The sequence below is a fragment of the Alligator sinensis genome, unplaced genomic scaffold (assembly GCF_000455745.1).
Source record: "Alligator sinensis unplaced genomic scaffold, ASM45574v1 scaffold255_1, whole genome shotgun sequence".
Lineage (NCBI taxonomy): Eukaryota > Metazoa > Chordata > Crocodylia > Alligatoridae > Alligator > Alligator sinensis.
The window spans coordinates 506,630-527,737 of NW_005842270.1; the positions used below are offsets into that span (position 1 = coordinate 506,630).

General features: G+C 46.7%; 1 protein-coding gene across 1 annotated transcript in view; it reads left to right on the forward strand.

The window, feature by feature from the left end:
* Nucleotides 1–21,108, forward strand: part of FANCA (FA complementation group A) — a gene marked incomplete at its 5' end in the record, with an annotated part of 38,825 nt that overhangs the window by 16,242 nt on the left and 1,475 nt on the right. The window contains 23 exons of the mRNA XM_025209144.1: nucleotides 549–637; nucleotides 1,123–1,183; nucleotides 1,273–1,322; nucleotides 1,774–1,850; nucleotides 4,146–4,253; nucleotides 6,708–6,850; nucleotides 7,311–7,381; nucleotides 8,233–8,332; nucleotides 9,422–9,621; nucleotides 10,372–10,468; nucleotides 11,088–11,264; nucleotides 12,372–12,445; nucleotides 12,740–12,868; nucleotides 13,682–13,772; nucleotides 14,801–14,967; nucleotides 16,044–16,149; nucleotides 16,350–16,409; nucleotides 16,824–16,928; nucleotides 17,362–17,474; nucleotides 17,755–17,896; nucleotides 18,571–18,633; nucleotides 19,730–19,835; nucleotides 20,659–20,734. Of these exons, the coding sequence (XP_025064929.1) occupies nucleotides 549–637; nucleotides 1,123–1,183; nucleotides 1,273–1,322; nucleotides 1,774–1,850; nucleotides 4,146–4,253; nucleotides 6,708–6,850; nucleotides 7,311–7,381; nucleotides 8,233–8,332; nucleotides 9,422–9,621; nucleotides 10,372–10,468; nucleotides 11,088–11,264; nucleotides 12,372–12,445; nucleotides 12,740–12,868; nucleotides 13,682–13,772; nucleotides 14,801–14,967; nucleotides 16,044–16,149; nucleotides 16,350–16,409; nucleotides 16,824–16,928; nucleotides 17,362–17,474; nucleotides 17,755–17,896; nucleotides 18,571–18,633; nucleotides 19,730–19,835; nucleotides 20,659–20,734 (2,405 nt within the window). The remainder of the gene's footprint in view (nucleotides 1–548; nucleotides 638–1,122; nucleotides 1,184–1,272; nucleotides 1,323–1,773; nucleotides 1,851–4,145; nucleotides 4,254–6,707; nucleotides 6,851–7,310; nucleotides 7,382–8,232; nucleotides 8,333–9,421; nucleotides 9,622–10,371; nucleotides 10,469–11,087; nucleotides 11,265–12,371; nucleotides 12,446–12,739; nucleotides 12,869–13,681; nucleotides 13,773–14,800; nucleotides 14,968–16,043; nucleotides 16,150–16,349; nucleotides 16,410–16,823; nucleotides 16,929–17,361; nucleotides 17,475–17,754; nucleotides 17,897–18,570; nucleotides 18,634–19,729; nucleotides 19,836–20,658; nucleotides 20,735–21,108) is intronic.

The window sequence follows — 21,108 nt, forward strand, 5'->3', positions numbered from 1 at the left end:
GACTGCAATCCCAGGCTGCCATAAATACAATACGTTTTGAATAACACTACTAAACGGAAAGGGGAGGTTTGGCTTTGCCATTGTTACTTTTGAGTAACATTTTTATTCTGTGTTTTGATCAGCACCTAACTCAATAGGACAGATCAATCGACTGGAAATAAATAGGAAGAGTGAATTTATTTAAAGGAGCATGAAATATAGTTGGTGTCAGTGATGCAGTGGCTGAGGGCATAGGCTGTTCATCATGGGGGGTGCACATCCTGATGAAGTCTCAAGTAAAAGGCTCTTCTGGTTTCTTTCAGCTCTGTGTGAGTTATGCTTACCCACAAGGAGACTGCCACAGTTGGGTACAGGTTGAGCTTCATTTCCTTTCCCTTGCTTTTCTTGCATTGTTACTTCCATAGCAGTCACTGGCATCCTTTCAGTCTTTGTACTGTGAATACAGTGAAGGTAAAATAGTGAATTACTAGGCTCGAAAGAGCAGGCCAGGCAGATTTACTGTCATCTTAACATCCTCACTTTTTTCCCTTGTCACCTACGTGAGCCAGCCCCACTGCCAAGCGCTTCAGGATGTTGAAAAGGCCATTCAGATATTTGAAAATACAGGGAAGATCCCTACCAGCGTGATGGAAGCCAGGTACAGTGACTGCCCAAGGGTTCTGCAAACTATGCTATTTCAGGAGTATGTCAAAACAGAAATGGGGAAAAAGCTTAGACTGGGAGCAAAGGGGTGTCTAGGAAGAACTCCCTATTTTATCTAGTGCTGCAATAGACACCTAAGCCCAAATGCTGTTTGTTCAGGTGACGTGTAGAGGATGGGAAAGCCACATACACGCAAGAAATGACCCACAGCTTCAGGGTCTGTTCATTAGTACAAATGCTGTTGGTGTGAATTTGGATTCATTCTCCTGTGAGCAGGTGATAGGGGAAGGAAACTTGGTACTAACAATAGTTAACACCTATGTCAGGTGGCTTTGTTTAGAAGTGCTGCCCTCTTACGGGTAATAGAATTTGTTCTGGGTTTTAAACACTCCTCGTCTACAGCCAAACAGACATCACACTTGATAGTAACAACAGTGACTCTGTATTTAGCTGCTGCTAACCTTTGCCATATCTTTTTAGTATTTTCAGACGACCTTACTATATTTCCCGTTTTATTCCTGCTTTACTCCAGCCACGAGTGGTTAGTATTGGGGGCAGGGGGGTATGCTTTCATTTGTAAATTTGTGAATAGTGAATGCTCTTCTAACCCAAATGTTTTCTCTCTTACAGCTCCCTGAAATTCCAGATTCATGCATGGCTCTTATAGACTCCTTAAAGAGGTACTGAAAACAAAGCGCGTGATGCAAAGGGAATTTCTGATTTGCTAGGCTTTTTCTTAGAAATGTTTGAGTGTGAATCAGGTTATCTGAGGCCCGTGCTACTGCAAGACACTTTGCTTACAGGTTGGTACTTACTGGCAAACTCCAAGGACTGTTCATGTGAGATGCCCTGATTCAGTCTCCAGGTCTAGTGTCTTGCATGTAGTGTCTAAGACTTAGTTGTACCTATCATAACCTTATTAAAACACTGAAGTAATCCTGTTACATACACAGTGATGGATTCATAGATTCTAGTGTTGGAAGGGACCTCAGTGGGCCATCTAGTTCGAAAATGTTCATTTAGCATTGTACACCTGCCCATCAAGTATTGCACTCACAGATGTATATGGAAATATATATTAATTCTGTCCGTCTGTCTCTGTCTGATTCATATATCTTTCTCCTAATTCAGAGCCAATAAAATTCCCCCAAACGTGTACTCCAGATACATTCAAGATTGTCAAGCTATGAGAAAGAAACTGGTACGAGGTGAGAATCTGTTTCCTTAAACAAACATGCGTGTGTTGGCAAAATGAGCCAAGATTAACTATCTGTGTTTTTATTGATGCCCTTTATGATCCCTGGGAAAATTCCGATGCGAATCAGTCCATTTCTTGGTGTGTGTAAACATAAGTGATTTATGCTGTATTAATATATGAAACCAACAGCTCCGAGTCTTATCAGGAAGTTCGTGCTATCTTATCTGGGCTGTGACTGATCCCAGAACTAGCTACTTTAACGCTGGGTTGGATATTTCTTTGCTGTGCAGCAAACCTCTTATCCCCACTAGCCTGGAGTGTCAGAACCCGAGTCCTGGTCTCCTGCAGGACAGTGTGATTGTACATCAGCGGTGGTCTGCCTTAGGACTGAGTTAAAATGCCTAGCCAAGAAAAGGGGCCATAGGAATAGGTGGAAAAATAAGTCTGAAAATGTAACTGTTGTGGTTGTCAACCCACATCCATTGAGTTTAGTTTAAGATCTGACCTTAGCAGCTAGGCTGACAGCATTGCACAATTTTAATGGACTTACTTCGACAGCCTCTCTGAGCAAGGAGAGTTTAAGTCCTCTGACATTCCCAGAATGGGGCCTATCTTCAAACAGTAACAGAAGCAGCAATACTGAGTTAGGTCCACTAAAGTCAAATATTCCTAGTTTGTGTCCGTAACTGAGCTTAAGTTAGTATACAGACTATGCTAAGGAAACGTCACACCTTTTTAAGAGGTCTCACAAAGTTGCTGTTGCTCTATAGGTATGTTTTGACCCCTTCTACTTAACACAAGGACAGAAGTTCTGTCATTCCTCTGGTATTCAGCAGAGTCTGGCCGCTCGGTGTCCTGGAAACCAGCAAATGCAAAAAAGACTAGTGACAGTACTGCGGTTCACCATGACCCTGCTGGAATGTGAAGGCTTTCACAAAGGCAGGCAAAGTCTTTGGGCACAGGCAATTATCTTTTATTACATCAACTAAATTGTTCCAAAAAAGTTGTACTTTGCAATCTTTCGAACACACACGTCCTTCCTCAGGCAAAAAAAAGAAATTGAAAATGGTGAGAGATATGAAGGATGGTCAGAAGTCTCTCAGGTAGGAAAAAAGCCAGTCTTTTAGAAAGCTGCTCTGCAGGAATGGAAATGTAGAAGGGTTGCAGAAAACAGAAGCAGGTTTTTACCTGTAGGTGTCAGATGTCATCCAGGCTCGGGGGGGGGTGCATGTATGCGAAGTTAAAAATTAGTCCTGGTTGTTGAAACTGGCTCTTTTTCTTCTTCACGTTGTGAAGTTTCCATTTGAAATGGCAACATGTGGCATCTTCTATATTTCAGGGATCTAGGCGGTAGCTGTATTGGTCTAAGCACAAGGGTAGGCAAAGCCTTTGGGTAGAGGTGGTATCTTTTATTAGACCAACTAAATAGTTGTAAAAAAAAGTTGTTCTTTGCAAGCACAAATACATTTGAGTTAACAGTGACCTCTAGCGGCTTCTTCTGATCTTCCTTACCTTGTGGCAGAACTGAATCATTTAAGCCAATTCATCACTGGTGCTCTTACACTGACATCAATGAAGTTATACCAAAGATACATTTTGTCCGTTATTTCTAAGCCTCCCCTAGGCTCTGCTCTAGCACAGAAAGGCGATAAAATATCATCACTGGAAACTGCTATAACAATTTGCAAATTTAGCCTAAGTCTTTACTTGGACATCTCCTGTGTCCAAGGTTGGGTTTGTTTTGGTTCTGACACAAAGCCCTGCCTCCCAAGTGCTCGCTGACCAACTCTGCTTGCTTCTGGGCCTGCACTGCTGCATATTGGAAGCTGTTTCTCTCCAGTGATGAATGGGAACTTCGCTTTTAAACAAAGACCCAACCTATCCACCTGGAGACTTAAATATAGTTTTTGCTTTCTTGTTGCAGCATGAGCTGTTGATTTTAGTCTGATTTAAGATTTTAGCATTTAACTTTGCATTTGTGGAATGTTTTTGCAGCCTAGCTGTGAGGGGATGGGGAGCAAATCAGAGTAGGAAAGAAATTATGAAGTGAGATTCTTTCATTTCTTGGTTTCAGAGTTAAATTCTTTTCTAAGACATAAGATCATAAGTGATCAAATGGCATTTTAATTTTGAGGATAAAATGACGCTATGTACAGTGACAGATCCACATTGTGTCGTGGATTTATCTACAAAAGTGAATGTAATCTTTACATAAGGCGTATGTGGAAGATTAGTAAATTATTGCTTAGGTTTCATGTTTTTAAACTGGTATAATATCTATCGCATTTCTCTCCTATTTATCTAGATGGATCAATAGAAATGGAGACTGACCATCTTAAAGAGCCACTTGAGCAGCTTAAGGCTGAACTAGCTGAACTGAGAACGCTGATCACAGACCAAAGCAAATACAGCGGTACGTGGGGAGGGAGCCGGTAGCAAATAAAATGTAAGAAATGTTCACAGGTGGCTGTTTGTAATTCCGGAACAACAGAGCTATGTATCTTGCCACTGTGGTTGAAGACCAATCTCTTTGATTCATGTAATTCCTCCTGGTCGTCTTTTTAGAGGTGAGGGCCATCTTTTGTATTACAGCATTTCTCTTCTGAGAGGTTGAGGATTCCCCTCTTACTGTTGTTCAGCCATGAGTTTGAGATAAGAGCACTGCCCCTCTGGCGGGATGTGAAATATGAGTTTTGGTATAAGGGTTGCTTCTCTGGACTGCTGCTTGGGAACCATTGTTCCAAAATACTTTGTTGTCTCTCGGTTCGTGAGCTATGCATTAGGAAGATGGTGTACCAGCTTTGGCTTTCCTTTAACTGCAATGAAGACAGATATGTTGGCCAAACTTAGCTGTGGTGAGATCAGAGATTCATCCGTGGTGAGACAGATGAAACAAAATACATTTACTGTATCTTGAAAAACCCCAAGCAGTAAATTCCCCTGAAGAATGATGCCTAAACTAGAGTTTGCTGCTTGCTTTCAAAAAGGAACAAACAAGCAGCTGGTGTTTGGCATTAGCACCCTCGACTGACTTATTTTGTCCCAAGGATGTAAACACGTAAGTAATGATGGCAGGAATGTTTGTTTGGTTTGAAGAAGAGGGGAAACGCATTTCTGTGGCCTGTGGTTAGTGTGTCAGGTACATTTGGAGACTTTGGTCTCCTATAGATGTGTGGGGAGCCTGCTCCGATGCCCTGGAAACCCAGCATGTGGGAGCAGACTCAATTAATCAAGTCTGCTGGAGCACGGAAACTGATGCACTCTGGCAGCCTTCTGCATTAAGTGCATCAGTGTCCCTGCACTGAAAAAATGGTGACGGGGTGCTTTGAACTAAAACACGTTCAATGAGCGTTGGTTCAAAGTGCCCCACTGCCATTTTTCAGCGCAGGGATGCTGGTACACGTGGCGTGAGGGCACTTTTAATTAGCATGGCTCGTAAATTAATGTGCCCAGTGTAGTGTCCCAGAGCATGTATAAAAATGTCCTTAGTGCTTTCCTTATCCTTGGTGTGTGATCAGTTGTAGAGCACATGCTGTGAGAGGCGTTGCAGGGCAGTAAGTAACCCATGGAGCACTGCTCTGAGCACCAAGCGGCCCCTGTCCTGCAAGCCAAGATCTGGGAAGTGCAGAAGTGCTGGAAGCTTCATTTTTTTTTTTTTTTTTTCACCCATTCTTTTGTTTTTGATTTTGCTGCTGATGAGGGCAGAGCCTGGAGGCAGTTGTTGAATCTAGAGAAAATGGTGCCAGGGCAGAGACAGTGTCCTGGAGGTGTGGAAAGCCTGAGCGTTTGAGCAGCTCCGCACTGGGGTCATGAGCTTGATGCATCTCTGGGCTCTTGTGCCTTGAGGCCATGTGCTAGCCTGGATTGCAGGAGGCCCAGTGGTTCATGAGTGCAGGTAAGGAAGGTGACTGTGGGTGTGATGGGCCCTTATGAATCAGGCTTCCATCATATGTTCCTCCTTCTTCGTCCTGAATGTTTAATATCCTTATATTGCTTATGCCCTGTTGTGCTAATCCCATGTTTCAGGATGTCTGCTGGTTGCTTGTAGGGGCCAGGAGGAAATTATTTTCCCCCTTCATTGGATTACTTAGCTTTTGGAAGGGGGAAAAGGAGGGAGGAGTTGGGTTTCACCATCCTCTGAAGCATCAGATATTAGCTGCAGCTAGAGATGGAAGATAGGCTGAAGAGTGTTCTAACAGTATAGAAAACCTGTTGGGTTTCTGCCTGCTGCCTGTTGCTCACATGCTCAGAGTTAAACAGATTATTGGGCTTAGGTCAGGAAAGAATTTATCTTGGGTCAGGCCACTGTTTTACGTTCTACTATTGCACAGGGCACTTTCTGCTTTGCACCATCAGGTCTCTTAATTGCAGGGGCCTGGCACCGGTAGCACACTTATCCCTCCTGCTGTCCTCAGGTGGCACCCTGTGGACTTAGTGTTTATACTAAAGATCCTAAGTTTATTACACAGTACTCCACAGCTGTATGTGCTGGAGGGAGGGCTCCTCTGGGTGCTTTGGGACTTCACAGTGTTGCCTGTGACTGGAGGGATCTGGTCTTAGCATCCTGAGGGCCCCCTTCAGTTCCATGCTGTGTTCCAGGCAGTGTTCTTGGCATTTCCAAACCAAAGATGGTCTCAAAATGCAGAAGAAAAAACAGTCTCTTCTGCTGCACTTTAAGGTATTATGTGACAGTGGAGTGCATATATGTTAAAAGAAGCCAAGAGGAATTCCCTCCTTGCCTTTTATACAAAAAAAATCAACAGCTAAGGATTTTGGAAACTGCTGTATTGCCCTGAATTCCAGCTCCTCTCTCACCTTTGCACTTGCTTTCTTTTTTTTTTTCTTCTCATCCTGCTTTCTCCTGCAGCTGTGCCAGCCCAGATTGCAGTCATCTCTGAGAGGCTGACTGCAGTCCTGGGACACAGTAAAGATGAGAACGAAGCTGCCTCCCTGAATTCTCGAGTCCAAGTTAATGTGTCGGACCCCAGAATTGAAGCTCCGTATCAGAATGTGAGTGTGCTAGAGCTCGGAGTGAGGAGGAGCGCAGTTAGGTTGGGGGCCGGTGGGGGCTCTGTGCGTGCACGTGTATACAGCCCACACCAAAAGCTGTCTTCTCTGAAGAATAGAAAATGTATTTCCCAGTTTGCACATCTCGTAGTGCTCTCTGGAGAACAGAAGTGTGCACTGAGCCTTCCAGTCTCTGGAGGGCTGCAGTGCCCTAGGGATATGCAGTATATCATGTATATCCATTCAGTGACACGGGCTTTCTTGATGGGGGCATATCTGGATAACTGGAGGGGATATAAAACTTTCCTGGGGTTATAATGCAGAGCCTTAACTTCAATGTCTTGGCACCCATGACTATAGCACGTCTGTTCTAATATGTGGGGAAAGTGTGCGTGTGTCCATCTAAAAGTAGATCTAGGCCCTCCAGTCACAAAGCAGACACGAATGGTTTCTTTTTTTCCAGGTCATTGATCTCTTACTGACGTCCTTTTGCCAGAATCTAATAGCTGCTTCCTATTTTAACCCCCCTGACAGGTAAGATGTGCACATGGTCAGGCTGCTCGCAGGACTGCCCTGAAGGGTGCTATAATACCTGCACTGTGCAGGGATCTGTAGAGAACCCTTGCTGCTGCCCAGTATGCCAGACTGACATTTTTCAAGCCTTTACTCTGAGCCTTGCTGATCTAAACGCTACTGTATTTTGACATGATGGTGGAAATACTTTGCGCTTTTCTACAGCCTCATTCATTTTGAAGTGAATCTTAGCTCAGCTTTCTACCAGATGCAGCGTGTTGCTCCTAAAGATGGGATAGAAAGAGAGGTCTTGAGCAGAGTTCTTGGTAACTTTTTGTTAGCTCAAACTAATCGAAGCACAAAGAGGATATTTTTCTTTGCACATGAAGCACTAGAATGTCTTCTGGGTAATTTTGGGGGCTGTGGATCCAGGCATCTCGGGCATTAGCCCTATGGCCATCTCCAGTACCAAGTGGACAAGGCATGAAACTTCCTACTGAGGACATGATCAAAAGCAGTGTGAAATGTTTCGTTTTTCTCCCTTGGAGCTTAAATTTGCATGTGACTTACTTTGTTCGAGCAGTTACATGCTTGTCTGAGCTGACAAATAGTCTGAGTATGACTAAGCAGTCCATTACCTGAAGTTCCTTTTGGAAAGAACTGTTTGCTTTCTATTCTTTCTATTGTGTCAGCAATAATTGTGTAAGTGTTACAGTCAAAGCCCAGATGTGGTCATCTCCGATGGTTGTTCAGTGCCCTTTGCAAGAGCCATGACTTTTTCATATGTTGTATTGGGTTAACTGTAGTTGGGAGAGTTGTTAGACAAGCTTCTGGGCACAAAACTATGACCATGTGGTTTGTATTCTCTCTAGGCAGGGGCACTGTCCATCCCTGTTTGTGAAGATGATTTGTGGACACAGGGATCTCCTACCTGCCTTGCTGACCAGGCTTTGTCAGCTTATTTATTATCAGGTTAGTGAAGACCCTCATGCTCAAGGCTGTCTTGGCCTCTGCATGCGAAGCATGTGGTGCATGCCCATCTGAGCCGCACTGCAGAGGGTGTTCTGCAGCCTGTTGGTTTCCAAAGAAATCTTGCATTGGACAAGCATCCAAACTCGATCTCTAAAAGTACTAACAGTAGGATTTTCCTGGAGTGATAACTTAGCCCCTGGCACGTCCTGTACTGCATGGTTAAAGTCTGCTAAGTAATGAAGATACCAAGAAAACATGGCTGGATTAGTCCTTAGACTTCCAGATTCTGTGGCTTTTAATTCTGTGCCTGCATTCCTTCATTAACATAGACTTTGCATGTGATGTTTGGAGTGAAGCACTGACAGTTAGTTAAAAGGAACATTTAGACATTACAGGTGCTGGGTAAATGCTGCATCAGTCTGAAGATGGTCTGTGCCCTCAAACTTTCATTCTGAATGGGTACAAGCGGTATTACACACCAAATCACATTCCCCAGCTTGCAATTTTGGGGCTACATTGTGTGTTCTGCCTCACAAGAGATGCAGACACAGAGAGCATAGCCCGGGAAAGGGTGGGGAGTTGCTTTTTGTATCATCTTTATATCCCCTGAATTGTCCACTGGTGCAGCCCCTGACGTCTGGTAATCAGTTCTGCCTGTCCTGACCCTCTCCCATGCTGGGAGTTGACACACAGCTACCTTATGCCGTTTCTGTTCTTGCTGAATTCCCTCGGGTGATTTCAGAGTCACTGTGTTGGAGGGGTATAAGATGGGTGTAGCACGGTTACCACTCAGCCAGCTTCTAGGAGATATTTGAAACCCAGAGCTATATCTTGTATGGCCACTAGTTTTTAGGGTATCCTTGGTTTTGTGGCCTTCACTTTGTTCTGAAAGGGTTAAGTTATGAGGCTGATAAATGCTTCCAACTACAGCAGAATCTCGAAAACCAGAAGTCTCTGAACTTCTGGGAGAGTGGAACTGATGTTTAGTTACACCGGGCTACTGTTGCAGGATTCTCGCATTGCTGCTATTCATGTGCTTCAAAAACACTGAAATGCATCTCTTCAGCTGCTGTTTCTGTTTATCTGCAGGGTCCTTCCCTAAACGAGGCTCACGTCTTGGGACTGGCTGCCTTTGTGGTTCACTTATGGGAATGCAAATCCTTCGTTCCTGAAGTGGATGTGGGATCCCTGGCTCCTCAGCCTGCCTCTGCAAGGGGTCTTTCTGTTCCTGAGTTCTGTGACCGTTTATTGGCCTGCAGGACAGGGGAGTCCTTAGCCTTCTGCTTGAGGTGAGAGCCTTTGGCCATCAAATGCTTGGTTTCCCTATTTAGAGAGCCAGGTTGGATTTCCCACAAGCAGAAACCTGGGCCAATGCATTCTGCCATACAGGAAGGCCCTAGGTATAACTCTTGCACCAGAGTCCACAGTAGGATTTGGTCTAAGGATCCTTTTGTTTGAAAATAGAAGTTACTTTGCCCACTTGTGGGCTGTGTCAGCAACTTGCCGAGACCCCAGGACAGTCTCTCGTTGTCTTGATCTAAAGCTCACTGAAGTCACCCTCATCTTTTAGGGAGAGGTGGGCAGATGGAAACCCCAACTGTGCCTGGATATCTCTGATCAAGTGGAAGCATGGTGTAGCTGTGATCTCCACAGACCCCACCCCTTAATAAAAAGGAGGGGGCCTCTGGAGTTTGCTCGGACGCGCACAATACAGAGCCTTCAGGCTTGTACACAGAGAGCACAGGCCTTATGGTTTTGTCCTTGCCTTTTCCCCAACTTCCTGTGCCAGCTTCTAAAATAATGGATGTAGTTACCTTGACAGCTTTTTCCTTTAAAATCTATTGTTAAAGCTTGCACAGGGATTGCACTGTTGGACTAGGGGGGCACTGGGTACTGCTAAAAGTGTTCGAGGTCATCATTGGTGGCATCCTTGGGTCTGTCTTGGCCCTGGACCTTCCTGGATTGAAAGCAACAGTGGTTAAAAGAAGGACAGACATAGCAAATTGGCTAAGCCAAGTAACTGCTGTCTCTTTCCTCAGGTTTTGTACTGCAGCGGTTTCTTATTGTCTCTGCAAGTTTTCTTCCCTTCCTCATGGTGACTTATGCAGCTTCCTTCCTCCTGGCCTTTTAAAGAAGGTAAAAGGTGCATCAAGTCCTGCTTTGCCTAACTCGTTAAAAACACAGTGCCAGGGCAACTTTTTGAGCGCCCAGGCTTAACAGCACTAACTGCAGTATTTACCCTGACTGCATGATGGGATCTGGGTCTCTCTTCTGTTTGTTCATTCCATGAGGCGTGAGCTATTATGGAGCAACTCTGCTTGCATTGCTGTGGCTTAATGATGCACTGAAAGGCTCTGATGTCTAAAATTGTACCCTGCACACACTCCATGATTTTGGGATCTCGGGAAAAACCCTCTGGGTGTTGGCAGTTTGACATATTTTGAGATTTTTGCGCGAGCACTGTGGGTGGGTGGAATGAGAAACAACTAAGTCTGCTGAGTTCCCCTGGGCTGCAGGTGAGGGGTTTAATTTGCTGTAGTACAAAGGAGCAGACCCATGAATTCTCTGTTTCAGAGCTTGGATTTTTAGTGAACATTACACTTTTTGCTTCCATTTGGGAAACCTGTTTGTGCAAATTATTGAGCAACTTGCATCACTGGTGCAGTGTCTTCAAGTGTGTTTGCGTGTTCCTTATTTCACACTGTTCAGTGATGAAAGCAGGTTTTGCCCCTGGTGAAAGGTGTCCCTATTTTAGTTGCAGTATGTTGTGCCCCGGCTGAACTTGGAGGCTCGAGGAACTGGGCGTGAGGAGGAGGAAGTTGAACTGTCCTGGAGGTTCTTGTCCTGTCCCTCTGTGAGCTACACGAAAGCCAGTCTCTGTCTGTGGAAGCAAACGCACTTCCAGGAACTCCTGAAGGAGAAAGTATTTCAGGTGAAAGTCACGCTACGAGCTAGATTTCATTCAGATCATAATGCTTGTGCTTCAGAACTGCACTATGGGATTCCTAGAATAGCTACAGGGTGATTACTGTGTTGTGGTAATAGCTGCTGCCTGAACAGGCTGTAGGTAGGACATGGGGAGATGAATGCAGTCCAAGTGCTGGATGTTATGTGTAGACTTCAGAGATGGGGATAAGGTGCTGGTAGGAGGCATTTGGTTGTACAGAGAAGCTTAAAACAGCACATAGATCAGGATATGATGTGTTACTGTCAGCTTGTACTGTGGGGGTGCTTTAATTCTGACAATATAATAGACTAATTTCTGTCTGCCTACCTGTTTCATTTTTTGTAGGGATTGATCTATAATAAGAACCAAATCTTTGAAAACACTTGCTTTTTCTGGTGCTCTGCTTATAGTCACAAAGCCTCCTACAGCACCCTGCAGGTGGATTAATGAGTCCTATATTGATACAAAGCACATTCATAAATGTTATAGACATGCTCATTTTACATTAACTTGAGGATGTGTCTTATGTGGCGGTTGTTTCTTTGTCTGGTTTTTCATTAAGAAATTTGTCTTGTGTAGAGGAGTCCTGGCATGTAGTGCTACAAAGGTTTTACAGATTTATTTCATATACACTACTAGAAAAATTGGGCAGGCCTGTAAAGCACATATGGAGTGAAATATGTGACTGCTTTATTGCTAGCACTTCATATTATTCTAGTTTTCTCTTTATGTTATAATTTGTGTAAAGTGCCATATGCTCCAAGCTGGTGTCTAGATCTTAAATATGGATGTTAGATAGAGAGACGTGGTGATTTGTAGACTTGCTTTCAGTAGCCTTTGGTGTTTCACTTGACTTGTGTTTCTTACCAGGAGGATATTATGGGGACAAAAATTGTTCTTATTCCTGAGCAGGGATTCAGAACTGCCTGCAGCCTCCTGCTCTGTTGTAAACGCTGTGCACTGGGATTGTACTGGGGTGGTGGGAGTGAGCTGGATGTCCCAGAGGGCTCAGCTGCATTGGGCAGTCAGGCTGGAGAAGCCCCGTGGCTTTGTTCTGCCCTTAAGGTGTGCTGAACCTCTGCTCTACCTCAGTTATCTTTCAGAGAGTGGCTGCTGTTTGAGCTTGAGATCCAGCCTGAAACAGATATCCTTTCTGCTTCTGAAAGGTAAGAGCAGTGTTACAATGGAGGTAGTTCACAATCTTTACCACCTTAGTTTCAGAAGGTCCATGAGGACTAGGACAATGTAAATGCATGCTGTCTGCCCCTCTCCTTCCTTCCTTCCTTTGGTACAACCAGTGTTCGTAGTTTCATGTTGATTTCTTATATGTGCCAGTCTGTTTGACAGTGTATTTCTGCTGTTCTGCATGACGTTAGGGGCATTGTGTTCTTTTTAAAACAATGGAGAGAAAGCATGAGGAGCTGAAGAGGAAACCAATCTTTCGTTGTTCCATATTGCAGGCAGGACTTCCACTACTGGGCTTTGTACGAGTGGTATCTCCCCGCATCCTCTGCTTCCGGAGGCTGTGATGGGGACCTGGAAGAGGCATGTGGCATTCTAATTGATGCATTTCTGGACTTCTTCCAAAGGTATTTATCTCCTGTGATTCGCACGAGCGCAGAAGCAACAGTTTTACCGGGGGTCTGAAAAACATAGTGGTCGGGGCAGTGTTTCTCTCTGAACCTGCAGCACAGTTAGAAGTTTGTGTGTGAGGGTTTGTACGTGTAGAGAGACGCTCCAGACTTCCCGAGGGGTCTCCATGACCCAGCGTTAAGCGCTGTCTGTCACTTGCTCCTTTGTAATGGGCACGTTGTACATGTGCGTCAGCAAAAGTTGTTTGACTTACTTCATCTGCATACAGCATTTGATTCCCTCAGAAAGTAGCTTCCTCGGGCAGTCGCTGGCTGCTTGTTTGTACATTGCAAAAGGAACAGAATGTGTGCTGGCCGGCAGCACTCTGTTAGCCTGCGTCTCCAGCATAACTGACATAGCTTTAAAAATCTAATTGTATAAAAACCTCTGAGAGGCCCATTTCACAGTTAACGCTTAAAGATGTCCAGGCAATCCACTCGATTAGCTGGACATTTTGAACAGCCTAGGTTTGAATAAAGGGTGTGTTATATCTTGAAGTTCTAAATGGGGGTGTTTGCGGACATTTCTGTAACCACCAGTATAATTCTCTACCATGACTGTGGCTGTGATGGAAATCTCCAAGCCTGCTGTGGAAAACCTTTCTGGTTGAATACCAGAGATAACACCTGCCACCCCACTCCCTCCCCTTGTCTGCCCCCCAGTGAACCCCACTCTGTACTCCATGTAGGTCCTGCTTGTACATATGTCTTCAGGCCTCTTCTGAACCTGGCAGGTTCTGGGTAGTCATCAGGAGTCTCTCTTAATTCCAGGTCAGAGTTGGACAGCTGTGGCCCATTGAAGACGTCGGAGTTTTTCACTCACAGTAGCACAGTCAATCCTGATATTCTCAGCAAATTACAGGTGATTTCAGATCACAATGCAAATCCCCATTTCAGATCCATGACCCTGGCATGACAAACCTCTAATAATTCTGTATCGGTAAAATAGGACTTGGATATTGTGCTGTATATGGTGAAAACCTAAAGATGGATTGGAATGAAAACCCACTCAAATGTAGTGTGTTAATTTACATTCCCTTAAGGTGCCAAAGCAATCGAGGCTGCCCTGTGGTTAGCTGTGGGAGGCTCAGGTTCTGCCCACGTGAATCCCAGCCTCGTGAGGAGAGTTTGCACTACGTGCAAAATGCAGTGACGTGCATGGATTTGTCTTGTCTTACAAAGACCGCCGTTGGCAGCCCCCTCCACTCCCCATGTTTTTGTTAGTACATATACATGCTGGTTTCTGAAGCTGGGAGTTTCCCAAGGTAGGAACAGTCTCCAGCTTGCAAAGACACAATAAGTTCTGCCAGACATTTTAGCTCACAGGCCCTTCTTCCAAATTGGTTCTAATTAGCAATCAAGCTGGCTCTACCTGCAGCCAGCTGGCACTTAAAGGTGCAAATCCGTTCTACTCCTGAAAACAAAGCCATTCATTTTCACCCTCATCATTCTTGCTAGCTGTCTCACTCAGCAGTGCAAACAAAAGGGAGTGCATATCAGCCTCCTTGAAGTCTCCCCTTTGGAAAGTGAAGTGTAATCTGTGTGTGTAGTAGGCACATAATTACTGCAGGCTGTGAGTGAGCACTAAAACCAGATGCTTCTGAAGCCAGGTTGTCAAACTACAGTGCAGATTTTGCAAGCCCTTTAGTACTTTATAGAATTGCAATATAAAGAAATAAAAAGAAGCTCAAAAGAGTAACGGAACAGGTGCAAGGTTCAGGAAATTAGCTGACTTGCTGCAGGGGTTACTGATGGAAGAGTTGAGATTTCCTGGCGGGTGTGCAACAGCTGAAGTCTTAAAATCACCTTAGTTGCTGGTACCCAGAGTCCCAGAGGATTTGAAATGCAGACAGGAGGAAAGTTCTGACTGGATTGCTTTCTTCCTCCCAGGAAATGGTACTTGAGCTGGGGGACAGGAAGGCTTTGTCTGCAGGCCGCTTGCGGGGCAGGGAACACTTCCTGTTCAGGGTGTTCCAGGCCAGATTAGCAGGTTTAGGAAACGGCTCTGCTGTGGGTCAGCAGTTACGGAGACAGCAGGAGCTGCTACTGCAAAAAAGGTAAATACCCACTGGAGCCCAGAGCCTCTAAAATGCAGGCCAGTGTCAGAAACCCAGTTTGGCTGTGCACAGGTGCAGTGAGCTATTGGTACCTCTGCTCTCCCTTGGTGGGGAAGGAGTGATGATGAGGGAAGGAGCATAACATCGCACTGCGCTGGAAACTACTGTACCTAACCTTGTGTGGGAGGCCCAGGTCCATTCCCTACTCCAGGTATTTAGCTCTTGCTGAACACTGCCCTACCCTGGTGGGCGATCCTGCTTCATTTGCAGTAAGATGCCACCCTCGAGACAGACTGTTTTCTCTGGTTCTTACCCGAAGGGGCACCACTTCTCCACTCAGCTGGAGCTCCTCAGTGGTCCTGTGTAGCAGACCAGTAAAATGGTTCCATTTGCAATACACTCATGCAAACAGCTGGTGCACCTCAGGGGTGCCTGGTAGCTGTTTGCTGTGGCTCAACCCCCCTGGTTACTTCATAGACCCTCATCTCCATAGCGAGGGGCAAGGAACTGAACCCTGCAAAATATCCTGCAGTAGGTAGAGCTCCAAGGACCTCCCTCTCCTCCCTGACCCTCTTTCCAGCTGCCAGCACCCTGTCTCCCTGCCCATGTTTACATGCTGCAATGAGGAGCATGTTATCCTTTCCCAGGACACTATTTAGGGCAGAGCTTTCCAAACTTTTCATGTTGGTGACACACTTTTTAGACATGCATCATTTCGCGACACAGTAATTCAGTTCCGGGGGAAGGGCCAAGGGAAGCAGACGCGAGTAAGGGAGCTCCGCGGTGCCCTTCCGCAAAATTTTCTGCATTTCGCACGACACACCTACACACTGCCGCCAACACACTAATGTGTCGCGGCACACAGTTTGGAAAGCTCTGATTTAGGGGGTCCTCTTCTGGGCAAGCAGAAAAATCCCTGGTGAGTAACCCTTAAGTGTCTCAGCAGCAGATATTTAAGAGTCCAGACAAGGACTCTCAACTCTGTGAAAACCAAAGCTGTATGCACCATGACCTGAGCATTGCTGCGTTTTCTATCCTCCTCTGGACTGAGGATTAATTTTTAAACTTTGCTTTAGGATTCTTCTGGGTCTCCCTCCACCCGTCCTTATTACAACGTGCCAAAGAGGAAAGAGAGTGACCTTGGATTGTGAAGGTTTCTTTCATTTTGTCAACTCGGAGCTGGTACGTGCAACATCCCACACAACAGTAGCGTTGTTGGTAATTGCGTGTGGAGAAAAAAACCTTAAAAATGTAGGAGCAGGAGGCTGGGAGGGGATTGCATACCTGTATGCTCGAGGAGGAATGCAGTTGGAAAAGAAGAGATCCTGTACTTCCAGTGACCCACCACTGAGTGAACTCTTGTCTGCTTTTCTTTTTGTTAGAGGAACGTCTGCTCCAGGGGGTGTGCGCTCTCCTATGACATTACTGCACATTTCTTCAGGGTAAGTGCTAGATTCTCCCTTGTATTCCGTTTTCCATAGTATGCAGAGACTGAAATTGTTTCCTTGTAATTGTGACCCATGCAATAGGAGTGTGTTATTAGGAGTGAAATATGCTTTCTACAGTGGTTTTGAGAAACCAAGGCAAGAACTTGACCTCAACACAGTCCAAAAACTCGTATGTATGTGGAAAAACACTAATAGGCACAAACATTGCATTGGATCAGTAGAACATACTGTATGACTTCCAGCCCAAACAGCCTAATAATCTAATTGGATCTTCATGGGGGAAGTTGGGTTGTGTGTGTGTGGTTTCTCTTCCTGACAATGCCATTCCCTACGGCTGCTTTTTATGAGTGTGAAATGCATCAGAGGGGCATGTTGCTATTCAGGCATGTTGCACTTGTCCTCCTTCAGGGGCTGCTGAGTGCCAGTTTGGATTGTGAGGAGTCGGCACAGGGGGTTAACGATGTGCTGGCCGCGTGTCGAACCAAGTGTCCCCTTCTCCTTTGCTCTGCGGGGGTAAGCGATCTCTGTTAGACTTTCTTTCCAGGTCAGTGTTAAGCACGAATGGAGGCCGATCCTTCTGTGAAAAGGGCTCCCAGAGTATTGTTACCTGGGATTTGGTCAGTTGCCTAAAACACCCAAACCAGAAGTGCAAAGTCTTAACCCCAGCTTCAGAGCAAGAGGCACCTTGGGAACAACTGATTTTGAACCCACTTGCACCGCATTTGGCAGCAAGGAGCCTGTACAGCCTGAGAAGACGGGTCCCTTTTCAGAATCACTTTAATTGAAAGAGGCAGGAACATGTGGCTAATGCCTTCCTCGTTAACAAATATGAGATGGTGGTGATCCACGCGCACTCGCACACTCCCCAGCAGAGCTGCCCTAGCCTCACTTTGCTGCCCCTGATTTCTACCATTGCTAACTTTGCTGGTTTCTGGGCTTCTTGCAGCGGTGGTGGCCGAGGCTGGAGCCAGTGCTTTGCTGCCAGTGGACCAGGCTGTCTGGGGCTCGCCTTCCACAAGAAATGCAGCGGCTGAAGGAGTGCCGGTGTTCTGCGACCAGGTGAGTGTGAGGCTGCAGCAGGAAGGAGAACAGCTTCTCAGCCTCAATCTTATGATTAAAACATGCCTGCACCTGAGCTCTGGGCAAATGGGTTTGGCATTGCCATGATCCCTTGGTCAGATGGTCTAGAGAACTGCCAAAGGCTCTCCCGGGCACTGAACCATCATCTCCTCCCTTCCTCCATCAGGCCTTTGACCCAAGGTCCTGACTTCCCCCTCTTCCCGCATGCACCCATGGGTGCCTTTCTCCTGAACTGTTGTGCTCTGTTGTCATTTCTTAGCTTCCTCTCCTCGGAAGCACCATTCTCCCTTCCGGATGCCCCCTGGATTTCAGCTGCGTTTCTGCATTTCGCTATTCAGCAGCAAGTGGCCCATGAAGGAAGAAGCGAGGTCCTGAGAAGGCTGGGCTCCAGCGCAGAGCAGGCAAGGCTGGACATGGGGAGCCCTTTGCCCTTTTCTTCCCCTGGAAACACCGCTGGTAGAGAGCACCACCAGTGAACTCTCGAAGTTGGCTCCCAGCTGCAGCAGGGAGCTGTAGGCTGAGGTGTACGTGCTGGCCTGGAATGGTGGAGTCCTGGGAGGGCTTTGACTAGGGCAGCGGTTTGGTAGACTCCAGGAAAGAAGTTCCCTGGGTTTTTCCAAAGCACTCTCTCTTCTCCAGTTCCTTATGCTAGCTCTTTGTAAGATAAGCACCAGTCTGGTGAGCTCTCCAATTTATTTGGGTATCTGTGGACCTGGGCCAGGTCTCAGTGTTGGTCCCTTCTGACTGCTGACCTCCGGCGAGGCTGGTTTCTGCAGTTACCGATTATGTGATTAGGGTGGAAGTTTTGCCTTGAGAAGACATGGCCTGTGTTGCTTGGTGCTTCTAGTCACTGCTTCCCAGGCTCACCTTCTTCACCAGTGGTGGGGAAGCTGTTGCCTCTTGGGGCACTGCCATGTGGATCTTTTTTATGCTAGGCTGTTGAAGAGCATGGCACTGCATGCAGAAGAGCAGTAAATCTCCAGGATGTGCTGGCTTGGGGAAGGCTTATTTTATGGACGGCACATACAAGTGTCAAGTCAATGTGTAAATAATGAGCAGCTTTTCTCACTTGCAGCTCCTGGTGTCTCTGCTCTTCTTCTCGCTCCTGGACGTGATCTCGACAAGATTAGCACCACAGGTAAATCCACCCCCCACAGGATTCACGCTAGGTTGTACAGGCCCGCACTTAAAAGCAGGTTCCATCAGCGCGCTCAGGTGCACTGGCTTGTCTTGCCAGAGGCCAGGGGAAGGGAACATCCCAGGCTGAGCAGGACTGGCTAGCACAACTGCCTTCCTCTGGTTAGCAATCCTCCTCCTCTCCCACCACGACAGCTTTTCTTAGGTGTCTCTGGTGACTCCCTCCTTCCAAACCCTCCTGTGCAGTCAGTCTGATGCCTCATTCAGTGCAGTGCAGAGCATCCTTTATAGTTACTGCAGGAGCTAGGCCTGGTACTTTACGAGGGGGAGTCCCTAACGATCACCCAGCGCAGACGGCAGTGACTAGGAAGCATTGTGGGTGGATTAGTGTCAAACAGAGCTCAGGGCTTTTTAAAGGAAGCTGTTTGTCTAATGCTGCCATCCCAAACAAAGGAGACCCCAAGGTATGGACCAAAAGGACGAAAGTTGAATGCTGTTTCATAGTAGCTAGGGTCAGGAGGGACTTGAGCAGATCATCTAGCCTGACCCCCTGCCACAGGCAGGAATGAATGCTGGGCTCACAAGACCCCAGACAGGTGATCGTCCAACCTCCTCTTGAATTTGCCCAAGGTAGGGGCGAGGACCATTTCCCTGGGAAGTTGGTTCCAGATTTTGGCCACCCTAACTGTAAAATATTGCCTTCTGATCTCTAACCTAAACCTGTTCTCCATCAGCTTGTTACCATGCTTGAATGTTCACTGATGCCCAACTCCCCTGCAAGCTCAGTGCTGGTGTCTGCCCCCTGTACAGCTGGAGAAATGGCTCAGAGAAGCGGAGGGAATAGCTGAGCTTGTGCATGGAGCACAGCTTGGGTGTGCTCTGGAGGGGCAGCAGTGTCCCTGGGGAGACCCGGAGACTCCTGTGCTAGCACCGATGCATTGGACTCCCTGTTAGGAAGCCTTGTCCTGAAGGAGGTTGAGGAGAAGGCTCCATTGGCCTGCTGAGCACGTTAGAGCTACCCTATCTCGGCGTGCCCCTTTGGTTTGATGTGTACCAGCCCACAGGGTAAGGCGCTCCTGTCCTTCTCACTTACCCAGGAAGAGGTGGATGCTCGTGAGGCTTTGGAATGGTGCCTGGAGATCCTGCGCCACCTGGAAGAGCTGGGCATGTCCTGGCTGGTTCTCTTCCACGCTGTAGACAGAGGTGAGCAGAAGCCTCCCTGTGAATGCCCAGCAAAAGGATTCTCCCCTCAAGCTGGTGGAGATATTGTCTCCAGGGGCCCCTGGGCCCCTGTACTCACAGACCAGAGGCATTAAGTGCAGTTTAAACAGATCACGGATTCTTATCCCATTACCTGGGTTAGCTTTGGCAACTCTGGTTGTTCCCGTAGGTTTAACGTGTACTTCCCTCTCCCAGCACGGCCCCCTCCCCGCTCTTCCCCTTAATCGCTCTCTCCTTCCCTTGTCATTTTTTATTGTAATTTATTTCTCCTTATACTCTGCTTTCCTTGCCCACCATCTGATGAAGTGGGCTGCAGCTCACAAAAGCTTGTGTTAATATCATCTATGTAAAATACATGCATAATCTCCTTTGTTTAGTCTATGAGGTGCAAATCTACGCTGCCTGCCTTGTAATCGACCCCAAAAATGACACTTCTCAAGGAAGCTTTTCCTGACTGAAGGTGTCTGGTATCATGTGGGGAGCTGTCAGCTGCTGGAGGTATTGGCAGGAGCTCAGCCAAGGCCTGCCAGATCCTCACTGAACCTGGCACATTGACTTTTTTTTTTTGAGGAAGCTGAGAAATAGCTTTCAACCTGCAGGCGTTGGCAGTAACTCGCCTAGCATGAGTGCTGTGTGATAACAGTCCTGCAAGCCTCTTCCCCAGCAGTGCCCTGACCCAGACTCAGCGTATAAATAGTCTCTGCTGGCTGAAAGGGACGGGGCCCACCGTCCGCACTGCTGCGAAGTAATCAAATGGGCTCCGTGATCATGATCATTTTACCCACTCTTGCTTTGGAAATTACAGGCCATGGCCCCTATCATGTTCTACGCCGTGCAACCTCTGACCAGTACATCAGGCTGCTGCCTCTTGCATTCTTCAGGTAACCAAAGAAATCCCATTAACTTTTACCCACTTGGGTATTTTTCTTTTTTAAAAAGTGGGGGGAGGAAGTGGTTGGCTGTTCGTAGGTAAGTGCTGTGCTCTGCGACTGAGCTGAGAGCTCAGGCAAGTCTGCATGCGGAGGAGAGCTCGCAATCCAAGTGGTACTAGAAAGACGTCTGGGCATCTCTGCTCGGGATAACTGCTTCACTGAAGTGAGTGACCCCTCCTGGCCTGTGCCTTCCTCCCCTTGCGGGAGTAGTCGGTGTTTCAAGGGCTTAGTTCTCTGGTACCTTCCAAAGCTGGGAATCGCTGTAGTCTTCTGAAGGCTGCTACTGCTGCTTTGTGGATCAGGCCGCGATGGCTTTCCCTTCG